General features: G+C 42.3%; 1 protein-coding gene across 4 annotated transcripts in view; it reads left to right on the top strand.

Annotated features, from left to right (window-relative positions):
- Window positions 1–24547, top strand: part of LOC147021673 (guanine nucleotide-binding protein G(olf) subunit alpha-like) — a 191455-nt gene that overhangs the window by 142451 nt on the left and 24457 nt on the right. For all 4 annotated transcript variants that reach the window (XM_085891902.1, XM_085891903.1, XM_085891904.1 and 1 more), the window contains 4 exons: window positions 17814–17868; window positions 18020–18093; window positions 18325–18383; window positions 20856–20976. In XM_085891902.1, the coding sequence (XP_085748028.1) occupies window positions 17814–17868; window positions 18020–18093; window positions 18325–18383; window positions 20856–20976 (309 nt within the window). The remainder of the gene's footprint in view (window positions 1–17813; window positions 17869–18019; window positions 18094–18324; window positions 18384–20855; window positions 20977–24547) is intronic.

The raw sequence follows: 24547 nt of genomic DNA, 5'->3' as shown, positions 1-24547 counted from the left end.
CCATGAGGCACGTGGTCGGCCCACTGGCCTCCTCCACTCATGAGACTCCCTCGCTGAGAGAATCTGGTGAGCAGGATCAGCGTCAGGAAAACGAGCCACATGTCCATACAGCCGCAGCTGACGCTCACGGACTATGCAGGTAACAAATCTCATCCGAGTCTCTCTCAGCAACCGCTCGTTGGACACAAAATCCGACCAGCGATAGCCAAGGATTCTCCGAAGAGACCTGGTACCAAAGGAATTAAGTCTCCGTCTCAGATCCTTGGTCAAAGTCCAAGTCTCGCACCCATAGAGCAAGACTGGAAGTACCAAGGACCTGAAGACTCGGACTTTCGTCCTCCCGCACAGGTACCGGCAGCGCCACACCCCATGATCCAGTGAATCCATGACTCCCCCAGGCCCGACCCAGACGTCTATTGACCTCCGGCTCACAACCTGCGGAGACATGAATATCACTGCCAAGGTAAGTGAATCTATCCACGACCTCAACATCCTCACCACAAACAGACACTGACAGGACAGCAGCATCCAAGATGTCACCGAAAGCCTGGATCTTTGTTTTGACCCAAGAAATCCGTAATCCCAATGGCTCCGACTCCTCATTCAGCACCTCGAGGGCCCCCAAGAGGATGTCTAAAGTCTCCGCAAAGATGACTGCATCATCTGCAAAATCAAGGTCCGAGATCTTGACATTGCCAAACGATGCACCGCAACTTGATCTCTCCGACATCCTCCCAAAAATCCAGTCCATACAAGTGCTGAAAAGTGTGGGGGCAAGTACACACCCCTGACGAACTCCAGTAACAACTGGAAATAAGTCAGAGATGGTACCACCACACTTCACAGCACTCTCAGTACCAGAGTAGAGTTCAGACATCAGATCGATCAGTTTTGGTGGCACCCCACGAAGACCAAGAATCCTCCAGAGGACATCCCGATTCACTGAATCGAACGCTTTACAGAGATCAACATAGGCTGCAAGCAGCCCCTGCCGAAAACTCTCGTCTGCGTTCGGTGAGGACACGAAGTGCAAGGATACGGTCAATCGTTGACCTCTTTGGTGTAAAGCCTGACTGCTCTGGACGCTGGTGCTCAAGCAGATGGTGGCGAACCCTATCAAGAATTATCCGAGCAAAGACCTTGCCCGGCACTGAGAGCAGCGTCACCCCTCGGTAGTTGTTGCAGTCTTGGCGATCACCCTTCCCTTTCCAGAGAGGGACAACAAGGCCCCTCTTCCAGTCAGTTGGGATGATGCCTGTGTTCCAGGCAGAGCACAAAACTGCATGCAACGATGCGAGTGCAGCATTTCCACCAGCCTTGAGAAGTTCGGCATGGATGCCACAGATCCCTGGAGCTTTGCCCCGTTTCAACTGGTTCACCGCAGCCCGTGTATCCACAAGCGATGGTGGACCACAGTTGATTCGAGGGTCAGCAACAGGGATTGTAACACCCTTGACGTCCAACTCGACAGCTGGGGGATCAGCCTGGTACAACCGCTCAAAGTAACCAGCCCAGCGGGCCTTCACTTCAGACTCCTCTGTCAAGAGCCTACCACTCTCTGCTCGAACTGCAGTGCTCCGAGGGATGGGCTTGGATGAACGTAATGCGCGAATTCCCTGTAAGCGGGACGAGAATCACCTGTCCACAGATGATGCTCTCACCCCTCACAGATTCCTCGCACATAGGCCTCCTTGTCCACCCTCAGTGCACGTACAGTTTTACGCCTCAGCTCCCTGAACAGCTCAGCTCTGCCATTCAGCCTGGCCCTGCGACTCTGGTCAATGGTATCCAGTGTCCCTTGAGAGACAAAATTCTTCTTTGCCCTGCGGTGAACTCCAAGGCATCCACCGGCAACATCAAGGACGGTGGTCTTTGAAGGTGCTCCACAACTCTTCAGGACCCCCAAAGCACCCAGACCCCCAAGTGTCCACTCAGCCTGTTCGCAAACTCCTCAGCTACTCTCTCATCCCTGAGCTTGGCAACATCCAGCCTAGGCTGGGATGGTACCATTCTCTCCAGGATTTAAGGTGCAGCTTTAGAGTTGCTACAACAAGCCTGTGGTCAGTATTGAGGAACTGAGCACTCCGGTAGACCCTGCAGTTCTGGATCATCCTCCAACGACCGTCAATGAGGACATGGTCAATCTCCTTTGCCACACCGCCAGCGTTGGAATACCAAGTCCAGCGATGAGCTTGCGGGCGCTGAAACCATGAACCAGCCACCCTAAGTCCATGACTTCTTGCAAAGTCAAGGAACTTAGTGCTATTCTGGTTCATAGTTCCTGACCCATGGGGACCAACACACACCTCATAACCATCCCTATCAGTTCCAGTCGATGCATTGAAATCCCCCAAGACTAGAAGTGTATCTCGTCTGGGGCACTGATCAACCACAGACTCGAGTGTGGCGTAGAATGTGTCCTTCACGGTAAGATCACTCGCCTCAGTCGGAGCATAAATAGAGACCAGGGAAATGACACCTAAGGAGTGACGAATCCTTAATCTCATAATACGCTCGTTGACCGGTGTTACCTCAATTATCATTGGGGTCAGCTTATTGGACACAGCTACAGCAACTCCTTGGGTATGGTAACCATCAGAGCGACCAGACCAATAGTAGGTGTAACCACCCACCATTATCTCGCCGCAATCCGGTCTCCGAACCTCAGAGAGAGCTGCAATCCCGATGTCCAAACGCTTGAGCTCAGATGATAACAGAGACAGGTGATCATCCTCTTAGGGATAGGACATTCCAGGCACCCACCCGAAGGGACCGCCTCAGGTTAACCCAAGGAGACCGCCGTCTGGTGGACGACACCTCAGCACCACTCCGACAAACTCTCCCGCAATCTGACCCAGGGATGTTACCCCGTGGGTTCCCTCCTCTCAACGATTGGGGTCCCGAAGGCTTTGCCCCAATCCCATCATCCGGTGAGCTGCCCTGCGAAGGAAGCTGCACAGGAGGTACCCCACGGAGTGGAGTTTCAGATTTTTTGCGTTTTTGCGTTTTGCGGAATGAAGCGTTTTACGGTGGCTGGAGTGCAAATCCTGCCACCAACCTCCTAATAAGAAGTAACCCAACTGCAGGAGGACGTCCGCAGACACAGTTGGGCACTAGATATGGATGGCCGTTGGCTCACAAGGAGCTCCTCCGCCCTTTGACAGGTTTTGTTTTTAATCCTGCTGGGTGTCCATATCCAAACACCCTCCTCACCAGAAAACCTGGTGGGGGAGACGGTTTAGTCGCCGACAACCCGACCATGGAACAGGTTAGTACAGGTTTACATGGTACCTGTAGCAGGTCACAGATCGAACCTGACCTGACTCTAGGTGTCCTTTGCGAAGAGTAAACGAGCTATCGTTGGCACCGTGAACAAATTACAAATTCCCGCCCAAATCTTAGTCGAAGGTCAGGGCGTGAACAAAATCCATTCGGTTTGTGAAAGACTTGGACCAAGCTTCCCCTGGCCAATCCAACAAGAACGTGGAAATAATTGTGGCCGTTAAAGAAGAATAATATCATAAAAACATTTTAATATTTCAGAAAAATTGTATATGGGGAAAATGCTCCAAATATAATATCAATGATCAATCGTGATTTGTACTTGTACAATGCCTCCTACCGTGGATGCACTATCTTCATACCGGCCTGCCTCCTTCCAATCCGCCAAACCACATTCCCAACCCAATGCACACTTAATAAATATATGGCCCATTAGTGAGACTTCCTGTTATCCTGGTACTTTTGAAAGACGATGTTACTTGAACTTCTTCAACTGAACAGATATCTTTGGTTCCGTAGGCTATTTATAAAACAGACCTACTTTTTATCTTAAATGACGTGTAGCAGATGTTTGTCAGTATGGTATCGATAATGGATGAACTTTTCTATCAAGTAATACCTTGCTTTGCGCTCAGGATGCATTCTTGGAAAAGAGAGCGCTAATCGAAAATGCGCTAAAAGGGGTCGTTATACCATTATTTATCCGGAGATGCGTTCTTGACAGACGACTGTTATTTCTTACGCATGGATGTGGTATGTGAGAGCTTTGTTGGGGATATTGGTGGTCATGTTAATAATAAAACAGATGGTAAACATTATTTTATAAATTAAAATAATATATTTTCATTATAATACCATCAGTAATTAGTAACAAAACATAAAATATGTACAGTCCAAACATGTGTCGCTCTTACTACTACGTGGCAGCATTGGGAGACAAGGTTGGAGGAGGCTCATCCTGCTGCAAAAGGAAGATGGAATAAACAGCACTGATTGGCTCAGAGTGTGTGCATACAGTACAAACAACGGTGGCGAGTGTGTTTACTCAGGGAGCACTGCATGTTATGGATTTTCTTTGGTTTTATTTTTAGTGAGAATTTTCTGCAGGACAAAGAGCTCAGTAAAATATCAGCGTTCTATGAGGCAGTGATCTATTACTGTAGTTTGTTGATTTTCCAATTTTGTCGAGCAACATCCTTACTATTGTTCTTGTGAAAACAACTCTGATGTCTCCAAACGTCATTATGGTGCATGTTGTGGTATGTGCTCAGTTGGGTTAAAGTACAAACTCTTATGAGTAGATGAACCTAAGAAGTTTCGAGAGAAAATTACTCTCTCTATCTCTCTCTATCTCTCTCTCTCTCATCATGCTCATCATGTTTCGAGTGTGTCCTCTACCTAACTGGTTCCATTGCGTTCTTAGTCATGCTCTTTCCAGAGCATCGGTGCTGTTGAAGCAGTGACTTGGAAAATAAAATGCATTGGGTGGTTTTTCATTATTCTTCCCAGATGTCATCGGAACAGGAAGTTGGAATTTTGCCTGGCTGTAGGCACACGATGGCCAGCTATTTGACAAAGAAACTGCACCACCCATCCAAACTAGCAGCCAATTACAGTGGCCTATGAAAGTATTCACCCCTTCCCAATAACGCCACATTTAGATGAATTACAAGTTATGGGGAAACAATTTTTGCAAATTAACGTTTTTATTCATTACTGAAGAGATCAAACTAAACACTGTTATAGTTGAAGGAGGTTACTTGTCAGGAATACCTGCAAAAAACATGCACAAATCAAAATTCACTGGTTGTAAAAGTATTCAGCCCCGTTGGTCAGTACTTGGTGGAAGCACCTTTTACAGCAATGACTGGTGTGAGTTTTTGTGGGTAAGTCTCTACCAGCCTTGCTTGCACAGTGAGATGGTGAAATCTTTGCCCATTCCTCACGTGAAAATTTCTCTAGTTCTGCCAAGTTTAATGGGGATCGTGGATGGACTGCAATCTTCAAGTCTCACCATAAATTCTGAATCCATCCACAACCATGCTTGACAGCAGGGATGGCGTTGACTGGGTGATGTGGAGTGTTTAGCTTGTGCCAGACGTAATGCTTTGAATTTAGACCAAAAAGTTCAATTTTTGTCTCGTCTGACCACAAAACGTTTCTCCACATGCCTGCAGTATCATTAAGATGATTTTTCACAAACTCCATACGAGCTTTTAGATGTTTTTTTCAGTAATGGCTTCTTTCTTGCCACCTGTCCATAGAGGCTAGCTTTGTAAAGGGAATGTTGATTGATGAACACTGACCCCCATCTCAGACATAGATCTCTGCAGATCTTTCAAAGTCATTGCTGGATTTACAGTGACATTCTGAACCAGTTTCCTGCTTGCCCAGCTGCTGAGTTTGGATGGGTGACCTGATCTGGGTAGAGTCTGGGTGGTATGATACGTCTTCCACTTCTTAATGATGGATTTCACCTTACTCAAAGGAATAATGAGTAACTGAAATCTCTTTTCAACCCTCTCCTGAATGGTGCTTCTCCACCACTATGTCTGACTTCTTTGGAAAGCTCCTTGGTCTTCACATTTGCTTTATTGGTTGACCAAGTAAGTTGCACCTCAAAACTCTTTCGAGAAGTGGAGACTTTAAATTTTAAGTTAAATCACTGATTACATACAGCTGAAACCTATTACACTTGTTTTGTAACTTTTCAAACAAATAATTTGCTCCTGAAATGATTTAGGGTTAATTCGGTAAAGGGGTTGAATACTTATACAACAGAGAATCAACTGATTTTTCTCTGTTAATCGAACTTATTCAAATTTTATCTGCATTGTTTTAGCTCTGTGACTTTGGGGTAGTTTGTGAAGACTAAATGTTAAGTTTGATTTGAAGGCATCACGAAATATGCTCAGGTAGCATCAAAATGTGAAAACCTTGGATGGAGAAGGTGGGGGGGATACTGAGGGGGGAGGGAGGAGTGATTACTTTTGCAGGCCACTGTACATGTATGTGGATGGTTCTTTGTTCCTTTCACATTTCTTTCTAATTTTAATTTTAATATTTTATATATATATATATATATATATATATATATATATTATATATATATATATATTATATATATATATATATATATAATATATATATAATATATATATATATACAGTGGGGAGAACAAGTATTTGATACACTGCCGATTTTGCAGGTTTTCCCACTTACAAAGCACGCAGAGATCTGTAATTTTTATCATAGGTACACTTCAACTGTGAAAGATGGAATCTAAAACAAAAATCCTGAAAATTACATTGTATGATTTTTAAATAATTAATTTGCATTTTATTGCATGAAATAAGTATTTGATACATCAGAAAAACAGAACTTAATATTTAGTACAGAAACCTTTGTTTGCAATTACAGAGATCAGACGTTTCCTGTTGTTCTTAACCAGGTTTGCATAGACTGCAGCAGGGATTTTGGCCCACTCCTCCATACAGATCTTCTCCAGATCCTTCAGGTTTCGGGGCTGTCGCTGGGCAACACAGACTTTCAGTTCCCTCCAAAGATTTTCTTTTGGGTTCAGGTCTGGAGACTGGCTCGGCCAGTCCAGGACCTTGAGATGCTTCTTACGGAGCCACTCCTTAGTTTCCCTGGCTGTGTGTTTCGGGTCGTTGTCATGCTGGAAGACCCAGCCACGCCCCATCTTCAATGCTCTTGTTGAGGGAAGGAGGTTGTTGGCCAAGATCTCGCAATACATGGCCCCATCCATCCTCCCCTCAATACGGTGCAGTCGTCCTGTCCCCTTTGCAGAAAAGCATCCCCAAAGAATGACGTTTCCACCTCCATGCTTCACGGTTGGGATGGTGTTCTTGGGGTTGTACTCATCCTTCTTCTTCCTCCAAACACTGTGAGTGGAGTTTAAACCAAAAAGCTCTATTTTGGTCTCATCAGACCACATGACCTTCTCTCATTCCTCCTCTGGATCATCCAGATGGTCATTGGCAAACTTCAGACGGGCCTGGACATGCGCTGGCTTGAGCAGAGGGACCTTGCGTGCGCTGCAGGATTTTAATCCATGATGGCGTAGTGTGTTACTTATGGTTTTCTTTGATACTGTGGTCCCAGCTCTCTTCAGGTCATTGACCAGGTCCTGCCCTGTAGTTCTGAGCTGATCCCTCACCTTTCTCATGATCATTGAGGCTCCACGAGGTGAGATCTTGCATGGAGCCCCAGACCGAGGGAGATTGACTGTTATCTTGAACTTCTTCCATTTTCTAATAACTGTGCCAACAGTTGTTGCCTTCTCACCAAGCTGCTTGCCTATTGTCCTGTAGCCCATCCCAGCCTTGTGCAAGTCTACAATTTTGTCCCTGATGTCCTAAGACAGCTCTCTGGTCTTGCCCATTGTGGAGAGGTTGGAGTCTGATTGATTGAGTGTGGACAGCTGTCTTTTATGCAGATAACGAGTTCAAACAGGTGCAGTTAATACAGGTAATGAGTGGAGAATGGGAGGGCTTCTTAAAGACAAAACTAACAGGTCTGTGAGAGCAGGAATTCTTACTGGTTGGTCGGTGATCAAATACTTATTTCATGCAATAAAATGCAAATTAATTATTTAAAAATCACACAATGTGATTTTCAGGATTTTTGTTTTTGATTCCGTCTTTCACAGTTGAAGTGTACCGATGATAAAAATTACAGACCTCTACGTGCTTTGTAAGTGGGAAAACCTGCAAAATCGGCAGTGTATCAAATACTTGTTCTCCCCATTGTATATATATTTCTCTTTATTCATTCTAATTCTTGCTTTTTCTTCTCTTTCATCGCTCTCTTCCTTTCTTTCATTATCTATCTCTTTTAGAAGAAGTGAATTCTTGCAGAATGTGTTTGATGTATTTGATCCTGGAAATCCTGGATGTGTTTGAGGGTTGTGGAGTAGCAGCTGAAACCCGAATCCTATCCAGGTTCCTCCTGATGACTCCATCTTTGCTCTTTATTTCTTTGGGTTCCCTCTTGTTCTTTCGTTTCATGAAGCAGAATTGTGACCTGAATTTGAATAACTGCAATTGATGCGAGATCCACAAGCAAATGTCAATGTTTCTAATTCATTCAGAATTTGTTTATACTTCTCCAATGCTTAAAGCTCATGGTGAAGTTTTTTTTATGCCACATACAGAATGCAGACATTAGGAGACATCAATGTACTGTACTTTTACATGAATTGCAAGAACATTAGTAGAGAAATGCATTTCGACCTGGGACTCCAACATCATGAGGCAATTTAATTCCTTTGTAAAGATAGTCCATGGAGGTAAAACCAGGCCTTTTGGCTTGTTTGTTTGCATCCACATGCTCTGGTGTTCCCATGGTGCAGGTTTCCCAGAGCTTTCGCGTGGTGCTCATAATGATGCATTGCCCTCATCATACACTTTGACAGAGAAAACACAACATTTGCAATGTGGGGGAAACCACGAAAGGTGCTCATGCTGCAATGAGGCAGATATAAACTGTCAGAGACCTCCTGTGTTTTGTACACACACACACACACACACACACACACACACACACACACACACACACACACACACACACACACACACACACACACACACACACACACACACACACACACACACCACACTTTTTAATTAATTGGATAATATCGGCTATTCCTAAAATATAATATAACTTAAAGTATTGTTGTAAATGATGTTAATGCCACAACATCCTTTATTCAACTTCATTTAAAATTGTAAACCGCAAAACATCGTTCCCTTCCCTAAAGTAAGAACCTTAACCTGTAAGCAATGGAATGCTTTCCCGACCACACGGATCAACAGCTGGGCACCGTTCTTCCTGGAGATTTCGATCCTTTCAGCCCAGAACCTCTTCAAACGGTGGTTCCACATCCTCGGTCACGGATCCACATCAGTAGATTACCTACATCAGTAGATCCACAACCTCAGTTGCCTCCAGGCAGTCAACCAACCCATCAATGTAACATCACGAATCAGACTCCACTCGCTGGAGGATTTAATGTATTAATCACATCGTTACAACTCCCATCAAACATTTCATTATATGATAATGATAATCTACCATAAATGGATGAAGGTGTGTGTGTGTGTGTGTGTGTGTGTGTGTGTGTGTGTGTGTGTGTGTGTGTGTGTGTGTGTGTGTGTGTGTGTGTGTGTGTGTGTGTGTGTGTGTGTGTGGCATACTTTTTGTCTTAATTACGTACGTCTGTTCATTAATTACACATTGGAATGTTCCTTTTGACCCTTTAGACTGCTGGGACTTGTTCAAACTTTGAGAACCCTTCAGACCCCAAAAGTTCCCGATGACCCAAAAGTTATGCCTGGTTAGGCTTAATGGTTAGGGTGGTGGGCTGGGTATGCTCGGATCCTGAGTTCAAATCCTATTTGGCTGTTGAATTAATACCAGGCGGGGTTGACTCTGCCTGTCATCCTTCAGAAGATGGCAAAATTAGTGCCAGCATGCTGGTATCCTGTGTCGGAGTGGCGACCCGTCCAGGACTGTACCCTATAGCCAAGGAGACTGCTTAAGCAGCACCAATGCGCTGCACAGTGTGGTCCCGATGGATGGATGGAATCCAAACGTTCCCGAGGATTCAAAAGTTCCTGAGGACCCAAAAGACCCAAAGACTCTGTAAATCCTGGAGACCCTTTAAGACTCGACTCTACTACAAAAAATCCGTTGGAAGTACCATGATTTAAATACATGCCATGTTAAGGTATAAAAAGCAGCTTAATTCTTCCTTCTACCACGGCATGGCATTCTAATTACAAAATATACAACAAAAACAATAATAACATTGCAACAAAGTATATATTAATCAACACTAATAATATTTACAACAATAATAAGAATGGTAATATCATATGGCAATAATAATATCGAACATATAATCCCCCTGCTGCCCCCAAGCACATCTGGCCTTGGTGAAAGGCAAGCTAATGCTCAAGCAGTACAGCGGGCAGGTATGCAACAAGGCTGTGAAGGCCAATGAAAATTTGGTCCATCGGACCAACGGGCCCACTCGTGTACATTAAATCATGCACCTCTTACCTTAAATATAACATGTCCACCAACAAACACGACCACTACTCACTTCAAGATAAAACTGTTAATCAAATATTCTAACGGTTATTTATAAACGGTTTTTCACATGCTTCCTTGTCTCCCAGCAACCACTGAAATGGGTTTAAAATGTATGTATATATATATATATATATATATATATATATATATATATATATATATATATATATATATATATATATATATATATATATATATATTTTTTCAAAATTACTTTATATAAATATCTCGTTAATAATATTTTTATCATTCGTATTGTGTTTCACTAATTCTCTTTGGTGTCATTTTATGATCTTAAAGAAAACTTGTTTTAATCTGCTAACTGTCGCTGGTGCATTAACAATGTCTGACTAGCTGTTTTAATATATTGATAAGTTCAGTGCTGAGTGTGGTTGTTCTCAGGGTCTTAATTATTACCCTTGCCGGAGGAGAGGGTGTTGCATTTGGGTCTCTGTCTGTCTGTTTGTTACTTGGCAAATTTTTTTTACAAGTATGTTGACCTTTAATAGTTTGTCTGTCCACTCACATTTAATCGCCTACAGGTCACAATTTTAAACCGATATTCACGAAACTTCACCAAATGGTAGGGTTGGGGGTCTGGTAGAATCCTATTTATTTTTGAGGTCAAAGGGTCAAAAGGTCGTCATCGGCCAAAGGTAAACACCTTTTTTAAATCTCTAAAATTATCCATTTATATCCGATTGACTTGAAATTTGAAGAGGATTTGCATATCAGGTCACTGAAGTCAACCACCAACTATTTTTGAGGTCAACAGACAGAGGCCAAAGGTCAACAACTTCGGTGCAATTTCTAAAATCCTTAATTTTCATCCGATTGACTTGAAATTTGAAGAGGATTTGCATATCAGGTTAATGAATTCAACCACCAAGTAAAACTCTTTTCACTAAGAGTAAAATATCAACATAGGCCTAATTTCTAAAATTGAGAGCTAGGGCTAAAAACTACATATATATGTATACATACATATATATATATATATATATATATATATATATATATATATATATATATATATATATATATATATATATATATATATATATATATATAGCCTGGTGTTGGCGCAGTGGTTAGGGCAGCGGCTTGGGATCCAAGAGGTCCTGAGTTCAAGCCCCGTTGGGCCACTGTATTAATACACCAGGGGGTTGACTCAGCCTGTCATCCTTCCGAGGTCGGTGAAATGAGTACCAGTATACTGGGCCGGTGTATACCCCGGTTAAAATAGGTGTACCTTATCCCTGTGTCGTAAGAGGCGACCAGGGTTGCGTCAGGAAGGGCATCCGGCGTAAAACATGTGCCAAATCACTATGCGGATCATACCGATGATCCGCTGTGGCGACCCCTCACGGGAGCAGCCGAAAGAAGAAGAAGAAGATATATATATGTGTATATATATATATATATATATGTATATATATATATATATGTATATATATATATATATATGTATATATATGTATATATATATATATATATATATATATATATATATATATATATATCATGATATTTAATAAAGTTGTTGACGAGTTATGACAAAACAAGGCGGATGAGTTGGTTTGGTGACGGGAACAAGCCGATTAGATTTTGGTTCAGATCCTGCCCATCAGTGGAATACAAAACGTAAACTGTTCAGCCTGCCGGAGGTATGCGCTCAACCGAGTGCCTTTCTTTGTTCTGTTTTGCCAAGTGTCGCTCCATAAGTGATTTTTTTTCATTTGTCTGTTTGTTTGTCCGCGCAGAACATGTGTTTTTCTCTGCAACTGCTTGTCAGATTGAGACAAAATTTCCACCAAAGGAGCAACTACTCATGTCGAATATTTTAATGATAATTATTAAGTCAGAGGTCACGTTGCGTGGCAGCCATGTTTGGAAAAAGGAAAAACTTTGCACCTCTGTATCTCCAAAACCACACCAAGGAAAATATTGAACCTTGGCACATAGCAAGTACTCCTCATGGGGAATAAGTGTTATTGTTTGTTTTTTTTAATGATGTCATAGGTGCCTTCGTTATGATGTCATAATTGCTTACGTAGAATGCTACATCTGATCAGTATGAAGAATTTTGAGTGTTATGTAGGGATAAATTCGTCCACAAAAAAAAAATGATGACATCATTGGTCACGTGGTTCCACAGCCATGTTGTTTTTTAAAAAATAACTCAAAAATCTTCTCTGAAATCGTTGAACATATCGAGGCAAAACTTTACACCTCTGACTGCCTATCCATGAGGAACAAAACCTTCACACATATGATGTCATAGGTCACATGGTTTGGCAGCCATATTGGATTTACCCTAAAACATTAAAAAAAACCTTCTTCTCCAGAATGGCTGGACAGATTGATGGCAGACTTTACACAAATGTTCCCCAAGCCTTGGGGATACCAGGTATTCACAAATAATTGATAGATTACACGGTAGAGCAGCCATATTGGATTGAGTGAAAATCTTTGAAATATTATTTCTCTTGAACTGCGATATCAATCGACGTGAAACTTCACAATTATGATCTAGTGGTGATGGGGAATGTATATTTTTAATTTCATCCTGATCCAATGCATGGTCTGGCATCCAGAATAATTTAATTTTTGATGTGGGTTCTTTTGATAAACATATATATATATATATGTAATTTTTTTTTTGAATGAGGCTCACTTGGCTGTGCCTGGATGGGTTGGAGGGTAGAGGATTAACAGCTGAAATGGGAATCCTATCCAGGTTCCTCCTGATGACTCCATATTTGCTTTTTGCTTGTTTGGCTTCCTTCTGATGACTTCAATGCAGGACTGTGCCGATTTGGTCTTCCATTTGATTTGAATTGAATTTATTTAAATCCCATTCTGAATTCAATTGAATAATAATAAGTGTCATGGGTCTGAACAAAGCGAGATTGCATCAAAGCGGGACGTCTTGGTACCGGTTATCACTGCCAGCAGTTATAAAGTGGCAATTCCAGTTATGTCGATTATTAATAACATAACACACCAGTGCACAAACACCACACAAAATCACCACACAAAATATACTACACAAACACCACACAAAACAAGTCCTGGTGAGGGTGTGCAATCTCTGATTGCTCTTTTTCTTGTTTCCCCTGCAACCCTACTATATAATAGCTTCATCGCAATGTTTCTGTCTAAGAATGGCATCCGTACAATGTGGAATGGAAAAAAGCATGCCGTTTATCAAATAATTTGATGTGTCATTTCTTATTATTGATGTCAATTTGTAATTCCAAAAAATAAATTAAAGTGTGAGTTTGGTTTTCCTTTTTTAATTCGAGGTTTTTTTTGGATACATATCATCATGAAGCTGATCAAATACAAACCCATCATTAATTGCTGGTAAATCATCAATGAATCTGAAGATGTTTCGATACCTTCGTGCAGTTCTGGAACTCGCACATGTAGATTGTAGATAACATCCAACAACATACATGTTAACTTGAAAGTTTTTATATTATTTTGACCGCATTTCTCATACATATGATTATCAAGCATCATCAGTATTGCTGGGTTTTATGAGCAATATATAGAGTTATTTGTCCTTTTCACTAAGAGTAAGTGACCTAATGAGGATTTGGATTCAAATCTTCTGGAAATCGATATAGGTTTGAGAGCATTACCGAATTGTCACTGTCAGATTGTCGATAAAATCCAGCTGGCTCATTATAACCAACCACTTCAGGGAGGAGGTGATTGTCTGTCCACATCACCTCGTCCAGTGCCAATCCACACTTTGTGATTAACTTTTAATACCCTTAGGGTAACTTCGATTGGCCCCCGAAATGCGACCCAGGAAAAGTGAGTGTCACCCACCAACCTAACCCACAGCACCATATTCACGGCCCACCCCTGACACCAAACCCCTCCACTCACCCCCCCCTCCCCCACTAACTGTTCCTTCCTGAACCAAATAAAAACACAAGTTTTGCACATTTTCCTGTTCTAAATTGCAAAGCAATAACAACTGAGTGATTTAAATCATCATTTGTCTCATTTATAAATTATAGTATACTTTGTCTCCATAGCAACAAAAGATGGTCCATGGAGGTTAAGCACATGAGTGAGATATGGAGTCACTTTAAAAGGGTTTTTCTAAGAAGAACAAGGACCCTTGGGAGGGAGGATTGTATTTACTTTTGAAAGCATTTAGATATTTCTTTATGTCTTTTATTTGCGAAGTACAGCTCTCGTTATTTATTGGTTTGGGTTTTGGGGATAAACATACATGTGTGTTTCATCAAATGGGATGCAATGATAGAGAAGGAAAGGACTGCTTGGATATGTATTGGAGGAAGGGGGGTCATGAACAATGGAGAGCTACAGGAGAGGCGATATTCAAAGGGTTGTGGTTGATACAGCTGGCCACACCACGTGGAGTTATCAGCATGTGCCAGGCTAAAAACACCCAGCGTATGGGGATTGGATAGGGGCTATGAAAAGCCATAAAGAGAGAGAAAATAATAAAGGAGGTGTGGGAGTGGGGGAGTGTGTGGCATCTCGAAAGGCATTGGCTTATGTTATTTTTGTAGAAATTATATTCCTCTCCTTTACTAACTCCACACAAAGATGAATCAAGAGTCAACCTTAACTCACCTAAATAAATAATATTCTAATGTTTGACTGAGTTCACGGTTCCTTATCAGGTGGATAGTAAAATGTTCTTCCCTGTATGAAATGTAAAAGTTGACATACCATCCAATAAAACATATTGCATGATGACTTAAATGGCAAATGTTGAAGTTATTAAGTGGATAAGATAGGACACGTGTTAAAATGGTTTACTGATTGAGGAGCTTGCACATTAGACTGATACAAGGAGCTAGACATACGGACCATGGAATAACGAGTGTAGGACATGTGCCTCCAACTTGTACTTTCTTTTAGATGTAGAGCAAGTATCCCCTTCGTCCTTCTACCACCTTAAATATTCTCAGCAGTGATTTTGTAATTTGATCATGTTGGGTCAGAGATTAAGGAAGCGATAGGCACTTGGCTTCTCCATAAAGATACTTGGGATATCATGATGGATGTGCTTCACAATGAACAAAAGCCTTGAAAGCTAGAAATATTGATGGAAAGGGAAACACCTATGAATGAAAACAAATGTTCAGTTGATTGTGATTTCAAAGTGACCATTATAAAAACAATAATTTCTGGTTTCAAGTGATATCCAGAGATGAGACAGAAAAATCTCCACCTTGTTTGCTTGGAAGTTTGATTTGGAGAGGAGAAGTGTCAACAGGATCAGTGAGGAATGGGTGAAGCCAGTGGCGTATTGAGGGTGGCTGGTGCCCGGGGGTGTGGGGTGGTGGTGTAAAACATAATTTTGTACCCCCACCCACAAATCACCAATCTGCCGAAGACATAGGGAAAATAAGATCTTTATATATTAAAATTTCAATGCAGTGACCATGCAGGCACATACTAAACTCCACTCGATGCAGTAAGCCAAAACAAAGATGAAAGGAACACTAAATGTCAGTTCAAATATTTATTCAATTCAGAGTTAGAGTGGATAATCTCGGAAGAAATTGCTTAGCAAACATATTACAGAATGTATATTTATCATTCGTAATTATATTTATACAGCACATATAATTACACATAAACACTTGATGCAGCACAACTTTTCTGGCCTTAACTCCTCAAAACGATCATTGACTTGGTCAAGGTTGATCATTTCTTCAGTCTCCCTTTCAAATGACACAGAAATGGAAAGGACTTGTAATACAACTCGCAAATTTGGGAACACATCCTTAGCTCTCAAGCTGATCTCATCATCGTGACATAGCTCACCAACCCCTGTGCTGTACGATTCCCAAGTGATATGCCGACGTGGTCCCCACAGCATGTGTACAGGACAGGGGGAGAGCGAGGAAAGGATATGGGGAAGGATCTGTTTGTGAATTTAACCCCCCCCCCCTTGCCCCTGAACCTGGTACCTGGGTGCAAATGCCGTTCTCTAACCCCTCTTCAGTATGACTTTGCGCGAAGCACAAACAGTTTAGGGAGAATGATGTAACCAAGCCAATATCTTCGGTTGTATCCTCTGTAGATCCATCCAGAGAAGGAGCGGAGACATCGTGGAAGTACTCCCTTGAGATGAACTTAACTGAATCCAACAAAATTTATGGAGATCATCTGCCAGTGAATATTACTTCAGTGGTGTTTATAGTTCTATTAAGCTGTCATTGGAATGCCATTTGCACTTCTAGTTCTGTTTCACAACTCAGAAGTTAAAGAAAAACATCATCGCTTCTGTCAGCTTGCTTTAATTTCTCTTTTTCTTGTTTTTTTTTTTATTGAAATTCATCATAAACAAGGCTGAGGGCCACTAAATGTGAAGGAATACAGAGAAAAAGAAGAAAAACTGGCAAAACCTTCACCTAGTCCTGAAACAAGGAAATTTCTTCACTGAACCACTGTGCAGGAGGGGCGAACTAGGTCAGGTGGAAATGCCTTCTGTTTGAGAGTGTTTTATATCGAAGGGAACAGTTGGAAATCATGAAACTTAAAATTAGCGAATAGGATAGATGTGGAAAAACTTAATATCACAAACTAATCCTCGTGCGGTCTTGTCATGGTCGTAAGCTAACACGTACATGTTCTTATGTTATTCACGCTCTTCTAAATCCCATCATATCACTTGCTTGAAGCTCATTTCAACTTATGAACTACTTAATCTCATGCATGCTTCTACTTATCCTTAACCTCCAGTTATCAGACCCATTTGGGGGTTCACATGTACCATCTTCTTTTGTATGCAACACGAGACTGCGAGTAGCATCATTGACCGAGGGCACGGCTGTGCCGCTGATGCAGTTCCCCCTGTAGTTGGAGCAGGAACTTGGAATTTGTTCAGCTTGCCAGCGATAGCTCGCCAACTTTTCACGAAGAACACCGTGGGATCTTTAACGTCCTCACCAACTATTGCTCGCAGATGGAATAATCAGTTTAACGTCTATCCGAGGGATAGCACACATATCGATGCCCTGCCTGTGAGACACCAGGGTGGCAGGTTAAAACTGGGCCGAGATTCAAACTCAGGCAAGATGGCTTAGAGGATAGGTAGCTCAGTGTGCCTACCTCTAGGCTGTCCTCCCAGCACTAAATGAACCAGTGGGTGTGGAATAGTCTTTATTTGAGAAGGGTCTTGTAGACTCAAATAAATGAGCTCTGGCACATCATCTACATATTTCGTGATACTGATATTATACTGTAGTTTGTAAAAATACAATTAAATGAAAACCCAATTTGAACGAGGTTTTTTTTTTTTGGGGGGGGGGGTGGGTGTGCAACGGTTCAGCTGCAACTTGATATTGATTTGATTATGTCACCCACCCTCCTCTGCTGTCCTTCATCTTCTATCCTTCATGAAGTTTTTTGGATCGTTTGGATGAAGTGAGGAAAAAGGATTATTCACCGAGTAATCAGGTGGAGCAATCAATCTTCCCTCATTATTTCACTAACCACCACCATCATGCTTTACCCTCCAACTTGTCTTTCACTTTTGTTATGTTTCATCAAAAATACCTTTTGATCATTGTTTGACTTTTTAATGTCCTTTCCCTGTCTTCCCTGCAAGGACGTTTTGCGGTGCCGCGTTCTTACCTCTGGAATCTTCGAGACAAGGTTTACTGTGGACAAAGTTAATTTCCAGTGAGTGACTGAGCAAAGTTAAAGGACAGGGATTGATGGCTGAGCACCAATCAGGAGCTGGCTGTGGAGGGGTAGGGGGTGTGGGGGCATGAGGTTAGTTTGGAATGGGAATTCCCAAGATAGATTCACTTACACACTCATCTTCTCTGTCATATTCTTATCTTTGTTTTTTTTTTTAACATTGAAATGGCACTGTTACTCTCTCAACAACAAATCACATTGTCTCCACAGCATGTTTGATGTCGGGGGGCAGAGGGATGAACGGCGGAAATGGATTCAGTGCTTCAATGGTGGGTGATGCAAAGAATTTGTTGATAAGCACAAAGTTGGATTCATCAACGGGCAAGGTTATCACTCGGCTTAGTTGTGCTGAAAGGTCATAAAGCAGAGTTTGAAAAATGTTTGATCGGGAGAAGTTGATGTGGAAGGACATGGATGAAAGAGACAACATTTTTAATTGACAACCTTAAATTATAATTATATTATTTTTCATTGTCAGTTCTACTATTGTCATTACACTTGGTTCCACCAACCAGCATTCCACCATCAACCTTTTTAAGGAAGAACATAAATATCCCTCCCCAGTGTTTCTTCGTACATAGATACGGCTCAGTTGACCTTGTGACCGGGAGCAAAATGCCTTCTCTTGAGATTGTTTTATATTTTAAGGAGCAGTTGGAAATCATGAAACTTAAAATGAGCGAATAGGATAGGTGTGGAAAAACTTCCCACTTTGTCAAAGGAATTGGTCTCTTTCTTTTTATACACAGAGTCGAGGAGGAGCTCGAACACAGAATGGACCAGGACGTAAGAGAACAAAAAGGATCGCGGGAAGAGGGATGGTGAAATGCTCCGACGGCAGGATTGGGGACAAAATAGAGGGAGACTTGAATAAATCATGGATGTGGGGAAAAATGAGTGCTCGGGGAGGACACAGGGGTGAACAAGATGGATACAGCTGCAAACTCTCAAATCCTTCTGCATCCAACTTGTCCACCTCATGGCCATGCATTAGTGTGCAAGTAAACCCATCCACCCCATTAATCTTGTCCACCATCTGGGGGGGGGGGAGCAATGAGGGTAAAAAAAATCATGGCTATGGATGGGGGGTGACCTGAGATGGTGGTGTACAATTATCTTTATGCCCTGGAGGGAAAAGTGAGATTGAACAGACTGACGAAGTTGGTTCCACAGGTGAGAGAAAAGAGGAATGACGGAGTGGAGGTGAGCAGTGATTCTGTATTTTGAGAGTTTCACAAGAAGAGGGTTGATGGTGGACTGTGTGCATCCTGCAGAAACCTGGGCAGTGGTGGGGGGGGGTTGAGAATGGGACAGAGCATAGAAAGGGCAGCGGGTGCAAGTCCAGAAAGGAGGCGGTAGAAGATAGAGAGACCACCAACCTGTCTGCGATGTGAAAGTGATGGGCTCAGATTCATCACACGAGGTAACAATAATTTTGAAGGCCTTAGTTTCCACCACATCAATCTGAAAAAGGTGTGATGCAAGGGCACAAGTGGCAAGCTCAGAGGGGGAGAGCAGTAATACATTGAACGTCCCATCACATTGTCACAATAAATCACTTGTTGACATTTTGAAGTAGCCATCATTCACCATTTTACCACGTGGTACGGCCAATTCTGACAAAATTCCAACATGTCGTCAAATAAACGATTGGGTGAATTCTGATAGATCTTTGTCGTCCCTCCCTGATGGACCCATATGGTCTGAACTTTTTCAGAAACAAAACAACAGACCATTCTGCATAGTTGAGCATGGCTTCACTTTCGGCTCGTAATTAAGACACCAGGTTTCATCAGGAAGAAGTGTTGTTTGCCTTAGCTATTATGAGAGATATAGTTGTATCCACTGACCCGAGAGATTTACTGCTGTACATTGAGCATGATTTAACTAATTTTTACAGAGGCAGGCCACTAAACTTAATTGCTAAGTCAATAGAGGGATTTATAGCTGTTGTTTGGGTAATCCAATAATTATTTACTTTTTTCTGATGTTTGATGTTGTTCTGGAGTGAAAATGACTGATGGCAGAGGCAGAGAGAGAGAGAGAAAGAGAGAGAGAGAGAGAGAGAGAGAGAGAGAGAGAGAGAGAGAGAGAGAGAGAGAGAGAGAGAGAGAGAGAGAGAGGAGATAGAGGAGATAGAGGAGATAGAGGAGATAGAAGAGATAGAAGAGATAGAAGAGATAGAAGAGATAGAAGAGATAGAAGAGATAGAAGAGATAGAAGAGATAGAAGAGATAGTAGAGATAGTAGAGATAGTAGAGAGGAGAGAGAAAGAGAGACAGATGTGTATTAAGTGTCTAAAGCAGGATGTAGAGATACAATATTTTTTTACCATTCCTTTCATGCTGTAAAGGCACGTAGGGTTGCTGAAGCAGTTTCACTGGCAAAGAGTACAGTCCTGGACAGGTCGCCACTCTGACGCAGGTTCCCTGAATGGTACTCATTTTGCCAACCTTTGAAAGATGACAGGCTGAGCCAACCCCACCTGGTGTTAATTCAATGGTCGACCAGGGCTTGAACTCAAGACTAAGGTCCCAAGCCAGCCACCTTAACTGCAAAGCCAACACCAGGCTCCAGAGATACAATTAAATGGTAATTAATGTGGTATGGAGTAGATGTTTGTGATATTACAGGGAGAGAATACTTATTCCATAGTAAAAGCCAAAATAAATCTTAATATTGACTTGTCTAAGGCTGAAATGCAACATATTACACCCGTCGGATGCCTACGCCTACCCTAGATGTGACAGCCATCATCTTTGTGGTAAGCAGCAGCAGCTACAACATGGTGCTCATGGAGGATGCGAGTCAGAATCGACTGCGTGAGTCACAGGAGCTTTTCAAAGGCATTTGGGTAAACAGGTGAGCATGTCTTTCACCATAGTGACTTGGAATGAAGCACTGAGCACACAACACGCAGGGCCAGGAATGAGCTGAAGTTCCCTGTCGACAAAAGCACTGATAATTATCAGACTTGGTAACGTAAATGGTTGAAGCATCTTTTCTGGTCAGTGGTTCGAACCATGGCCGAGTCATAACAAAGACATTAAAATGGTATTTGCTGCTTTCTTACCTAACGCTCACATTTATAAAGGATAGAGCATGGACAAACAACCATAGGTTGGTAACCATGTGCAGGCTTGATGAGTTTAACGGTCTCCTCTTGCATTGAAATACATTGTAAGGGAACTCATATTGGCATCTCTGATCTCCGACCATACCACGAGGTTGTTTTTTTTTATTGTTAAAGAAATGTTTGTATACATCGTCGAGGCTTGTACACTGAAGGGAAAAGGAAAAACAGGACAAAAGGAACAGTTGGGGTGGGGGGAGGGGGAGGGCAACAACAGCAGGGCCGAAGTCCAAGACAGAAGGAGACTTGGACAAACAATGGGTGTGAAGAGGAATGGGGGGCAGGAGAGGATGCATAGGGGTGGACAAGATGGATATAGAAGGGAACTCTCAATGGGGAAAACTGGAAATTTGGAAGGAGGAGGGATTGGGGTGGGATTTGGGGGGGGGGGTGGGTGACGAGGGTAGAAAATATCATTGTTTTGTATCAGGGATGATCTGAGATGATGGTGAACAGTTGTCTTTTGAAAAATTTGAGGGAAGAATAAGAATGAAGAGGATGGAGAAGTTGGTTCCACAGATGAGAACAAAAGAGGAACAATTGAGTGGAGGTGAGCAGTGATCCTGGATTTAGATAGTTTCACCATAAGGAGGTTCATGGTGGACTGTGTGAGCCCTGCAGAAACCTGGGGGGGGAGAAGGGGGAACAAATCATGGAACGGGCAGGGGGTGCAAGACCAGAAAGGAGGCGGTACAAGACAGAGAGACCACTGACCTGTCTGCGATGGTGAAGTGATGGGCCATAGACTCAACTTCTTTGCTGGAGATTCCAATAATCGTGAAGGCCGTGGTTTCCATGGCGTGAAGCTGAGCAAAATGTGAGGCAGGGGAGCCAGCCCAGAGGGGAGAGCAGTACTCCATCAAGCTGTGGATGAAGACCTTGTAGGTAGATAGGAGTTCAGTTGTGCCAAGGAAAGACTTTGTACGATGGAGGATGTCCATTTGGCGGCTGACTTTGGAGGCCAACTTTGAAATGTGGTTTTCCTAAGAAAGATCATGGCTGATGGTGAGACCCAGGAGTTTGAATGACTGAACCTCCTCAAGAGGATTGATAAGGAAGTAGATAGGAGGGTTTGCCACAGTCCTTTCGGAGAGAGATAGTGAGTGTGGGATTTGTCAGGATTGAAAGACATATTCCATGCCTGTGATCAGCTTGTGAATTTTTTTCCCTCGGTCTTAAGAGAGGGAAGAAGCTGCACCCGCCTGTGGAGGGGGTGGGGGGCACGGCTGTCAGTAGTATCTTCATTTAAATAACTTGTGCTTCAAAGCAAAATATTTTGCCTTCAACACCAAGATCGCATATGTTCTCCGGAGCAAATCGGGAGGGATCAAGCAAAATACGTGGATCAAAACACACCGCCGTGGGAAGCAAAGCAAAGTAAAGCCCTGATTCTCATGGTGATGAGCATACCTTTTTATCAACTTACAGTTGATAAAAGATTGATGTTCAACGATGCAAAATTCACATTCTGTGAGATATTTCTTTGTAACATAGCAAGGTGGATATTGAGAGGGTGTTCAACGAAGGTTAGATATTCGGATGGAGTACAATTGAGGTAAGGTATAGATACGGCTGGCATACAGAGGAACGTGTACCATACATAGAGAACCATGGTCTTACCGAATGATAATCCAATGGGAGTTTATGTTATATTGGTAATTAAGAGTCATGGATGCTCATTAATTGGATAAGTATAACAGTGCACCAAAATGTTCCGACTGTTCGGGTTTATCCCCTTGTCTGAATTCCCAGCAGTTCTGGAGGCCCTTGGGCATGTTTGTTGTGTTTTTTGTAGCCAGGGTGATTATTTAGATCCCGGCTACCTAAACTGCATTTCTGGTTCATATCTAGGCATGTTCTGATCTATACCTCACTGAATCCAGTAACTCCATGACGAGAAGGTTTATTGTTCAGTTTGTATCCCATTTCATATTTCAATACTAATTTTGTATGAATAACAGACCTTTTCTGGTAATATAAGCCAAATGAGGAAACATGTTGCGAGGTGTGTTGGGGTGGGGGAGGTTTGAAACGAGATTAGGAGCTAAATTGAGAAAAAAATTCTGAAACCAAGACAGGAAAAGAGGATTGGGGTAAAACGGGAGGTAGTAGTGGATTTCAGTGGTAAAGGAGACATAAGGATAAAGTGGTTGGAAGGACAAGGGGAGGAGGAATGTATCGGACATCATACAGGTGGGGGAGGGGAGGGGGAAGATTGGGACAAACTTTCCAAAATTTTTGTGTCCCGAATATGATGTAGATGGCGCTTTGTCATTCTGTAGAGGGTCGTTCAAGAAGTTCCATGAATGGTGATCCTCAAAGGAAAGGAAGACTAAATTGGAACAGGCCAGATGATTGCCAGCCATGGGGTTAATAATTGATGAATGTTAATGCGTAATGGATAGATATGCTGATCTGAATACTTTAATTCAGAAGACTGGGTCAAATAAACTGTTTCAAAATTTCAGCATCAGATAAATGTACTTATCAGGGCTTGGATGCGAAACTGAGTGGAGTCTGGTTTGTACTTGAATGGGAAACTTCCATCGAAGATCAAGTGTTGTTGGCTGAAGGATCACAGGATAAACTTCGTGAGTAACATGCTTTCCTCAAGCTGTCTGGTCCTGAATTTATTCCACCATAAAGCTGGAAATGATTAAAATTGCCATTTATGGTGTCGTTTGATTAGGTGTACTGCAGAACGAAGCATGTAGTCCTTTAATAAGGTGTCAAGTCGGCTGTCCCATATGCGTTTAATATTAACAAGAACGAGAATTGCTTTGCAATACATGTCCCTTTGAAATATATGTCCCCTACCCAATGAATGTTGAGGAGAGAAAAACTTGTTTGCGTCTAACGCACGCTCGAGCCTCTCTAACGCACCGTGTTTGGGCCTATTCGGAAAAATACAAGGAAATGCAATGTTCATTTACTGATATCTTTTGTAGATGAGAAACCAATAAAGAAAACAAGGAGAAGAAATGGAGATAAAAATTAGTTTGCTTTAACGCATGCTCAAGCCGAGACCAGAACAAAAATGAAGAAGAAGAACCCTTTATAACCCACCGTGATGCGTTCGTTTATAGGGTTCGCCGATTTCATACTAAAAAATAACCACGTGTACATGAAGCTAAAACATGCGTACGGCTTATGTGTATATATCATACATTGTGGTTATATACCTGGGATCCTTTCAATTGCACTGGGTCATGGACTAACACCCAGGCATAAAGCCTGCGGTCTGCTGATCTGTGCTGCTTTAAGCAACAGTGGCGCATGATTTCATCGGGGTGGAATTAG

Source organism: Eptatretus burgeri, chromosome 8 (genome assembly GCF_056783735.1).
Source record: "Eptatretus burgeri isolate ZD-2024b chromosome 8, Ebu_testis_v1, whole genome shotgun sequence".
Classification (NCBI taxonomy): Eukaryota; Metazoa; Chordata; class Myxini; order Myxiniformes; family Myxinidae; genus Eptatretus; species Eptatretus burgeri.
The sequence above is the reverse complement of the archived record's forward strand: the minus strand, read 5'-3'. Positions and strand labels throughout refer to the sequence as shown.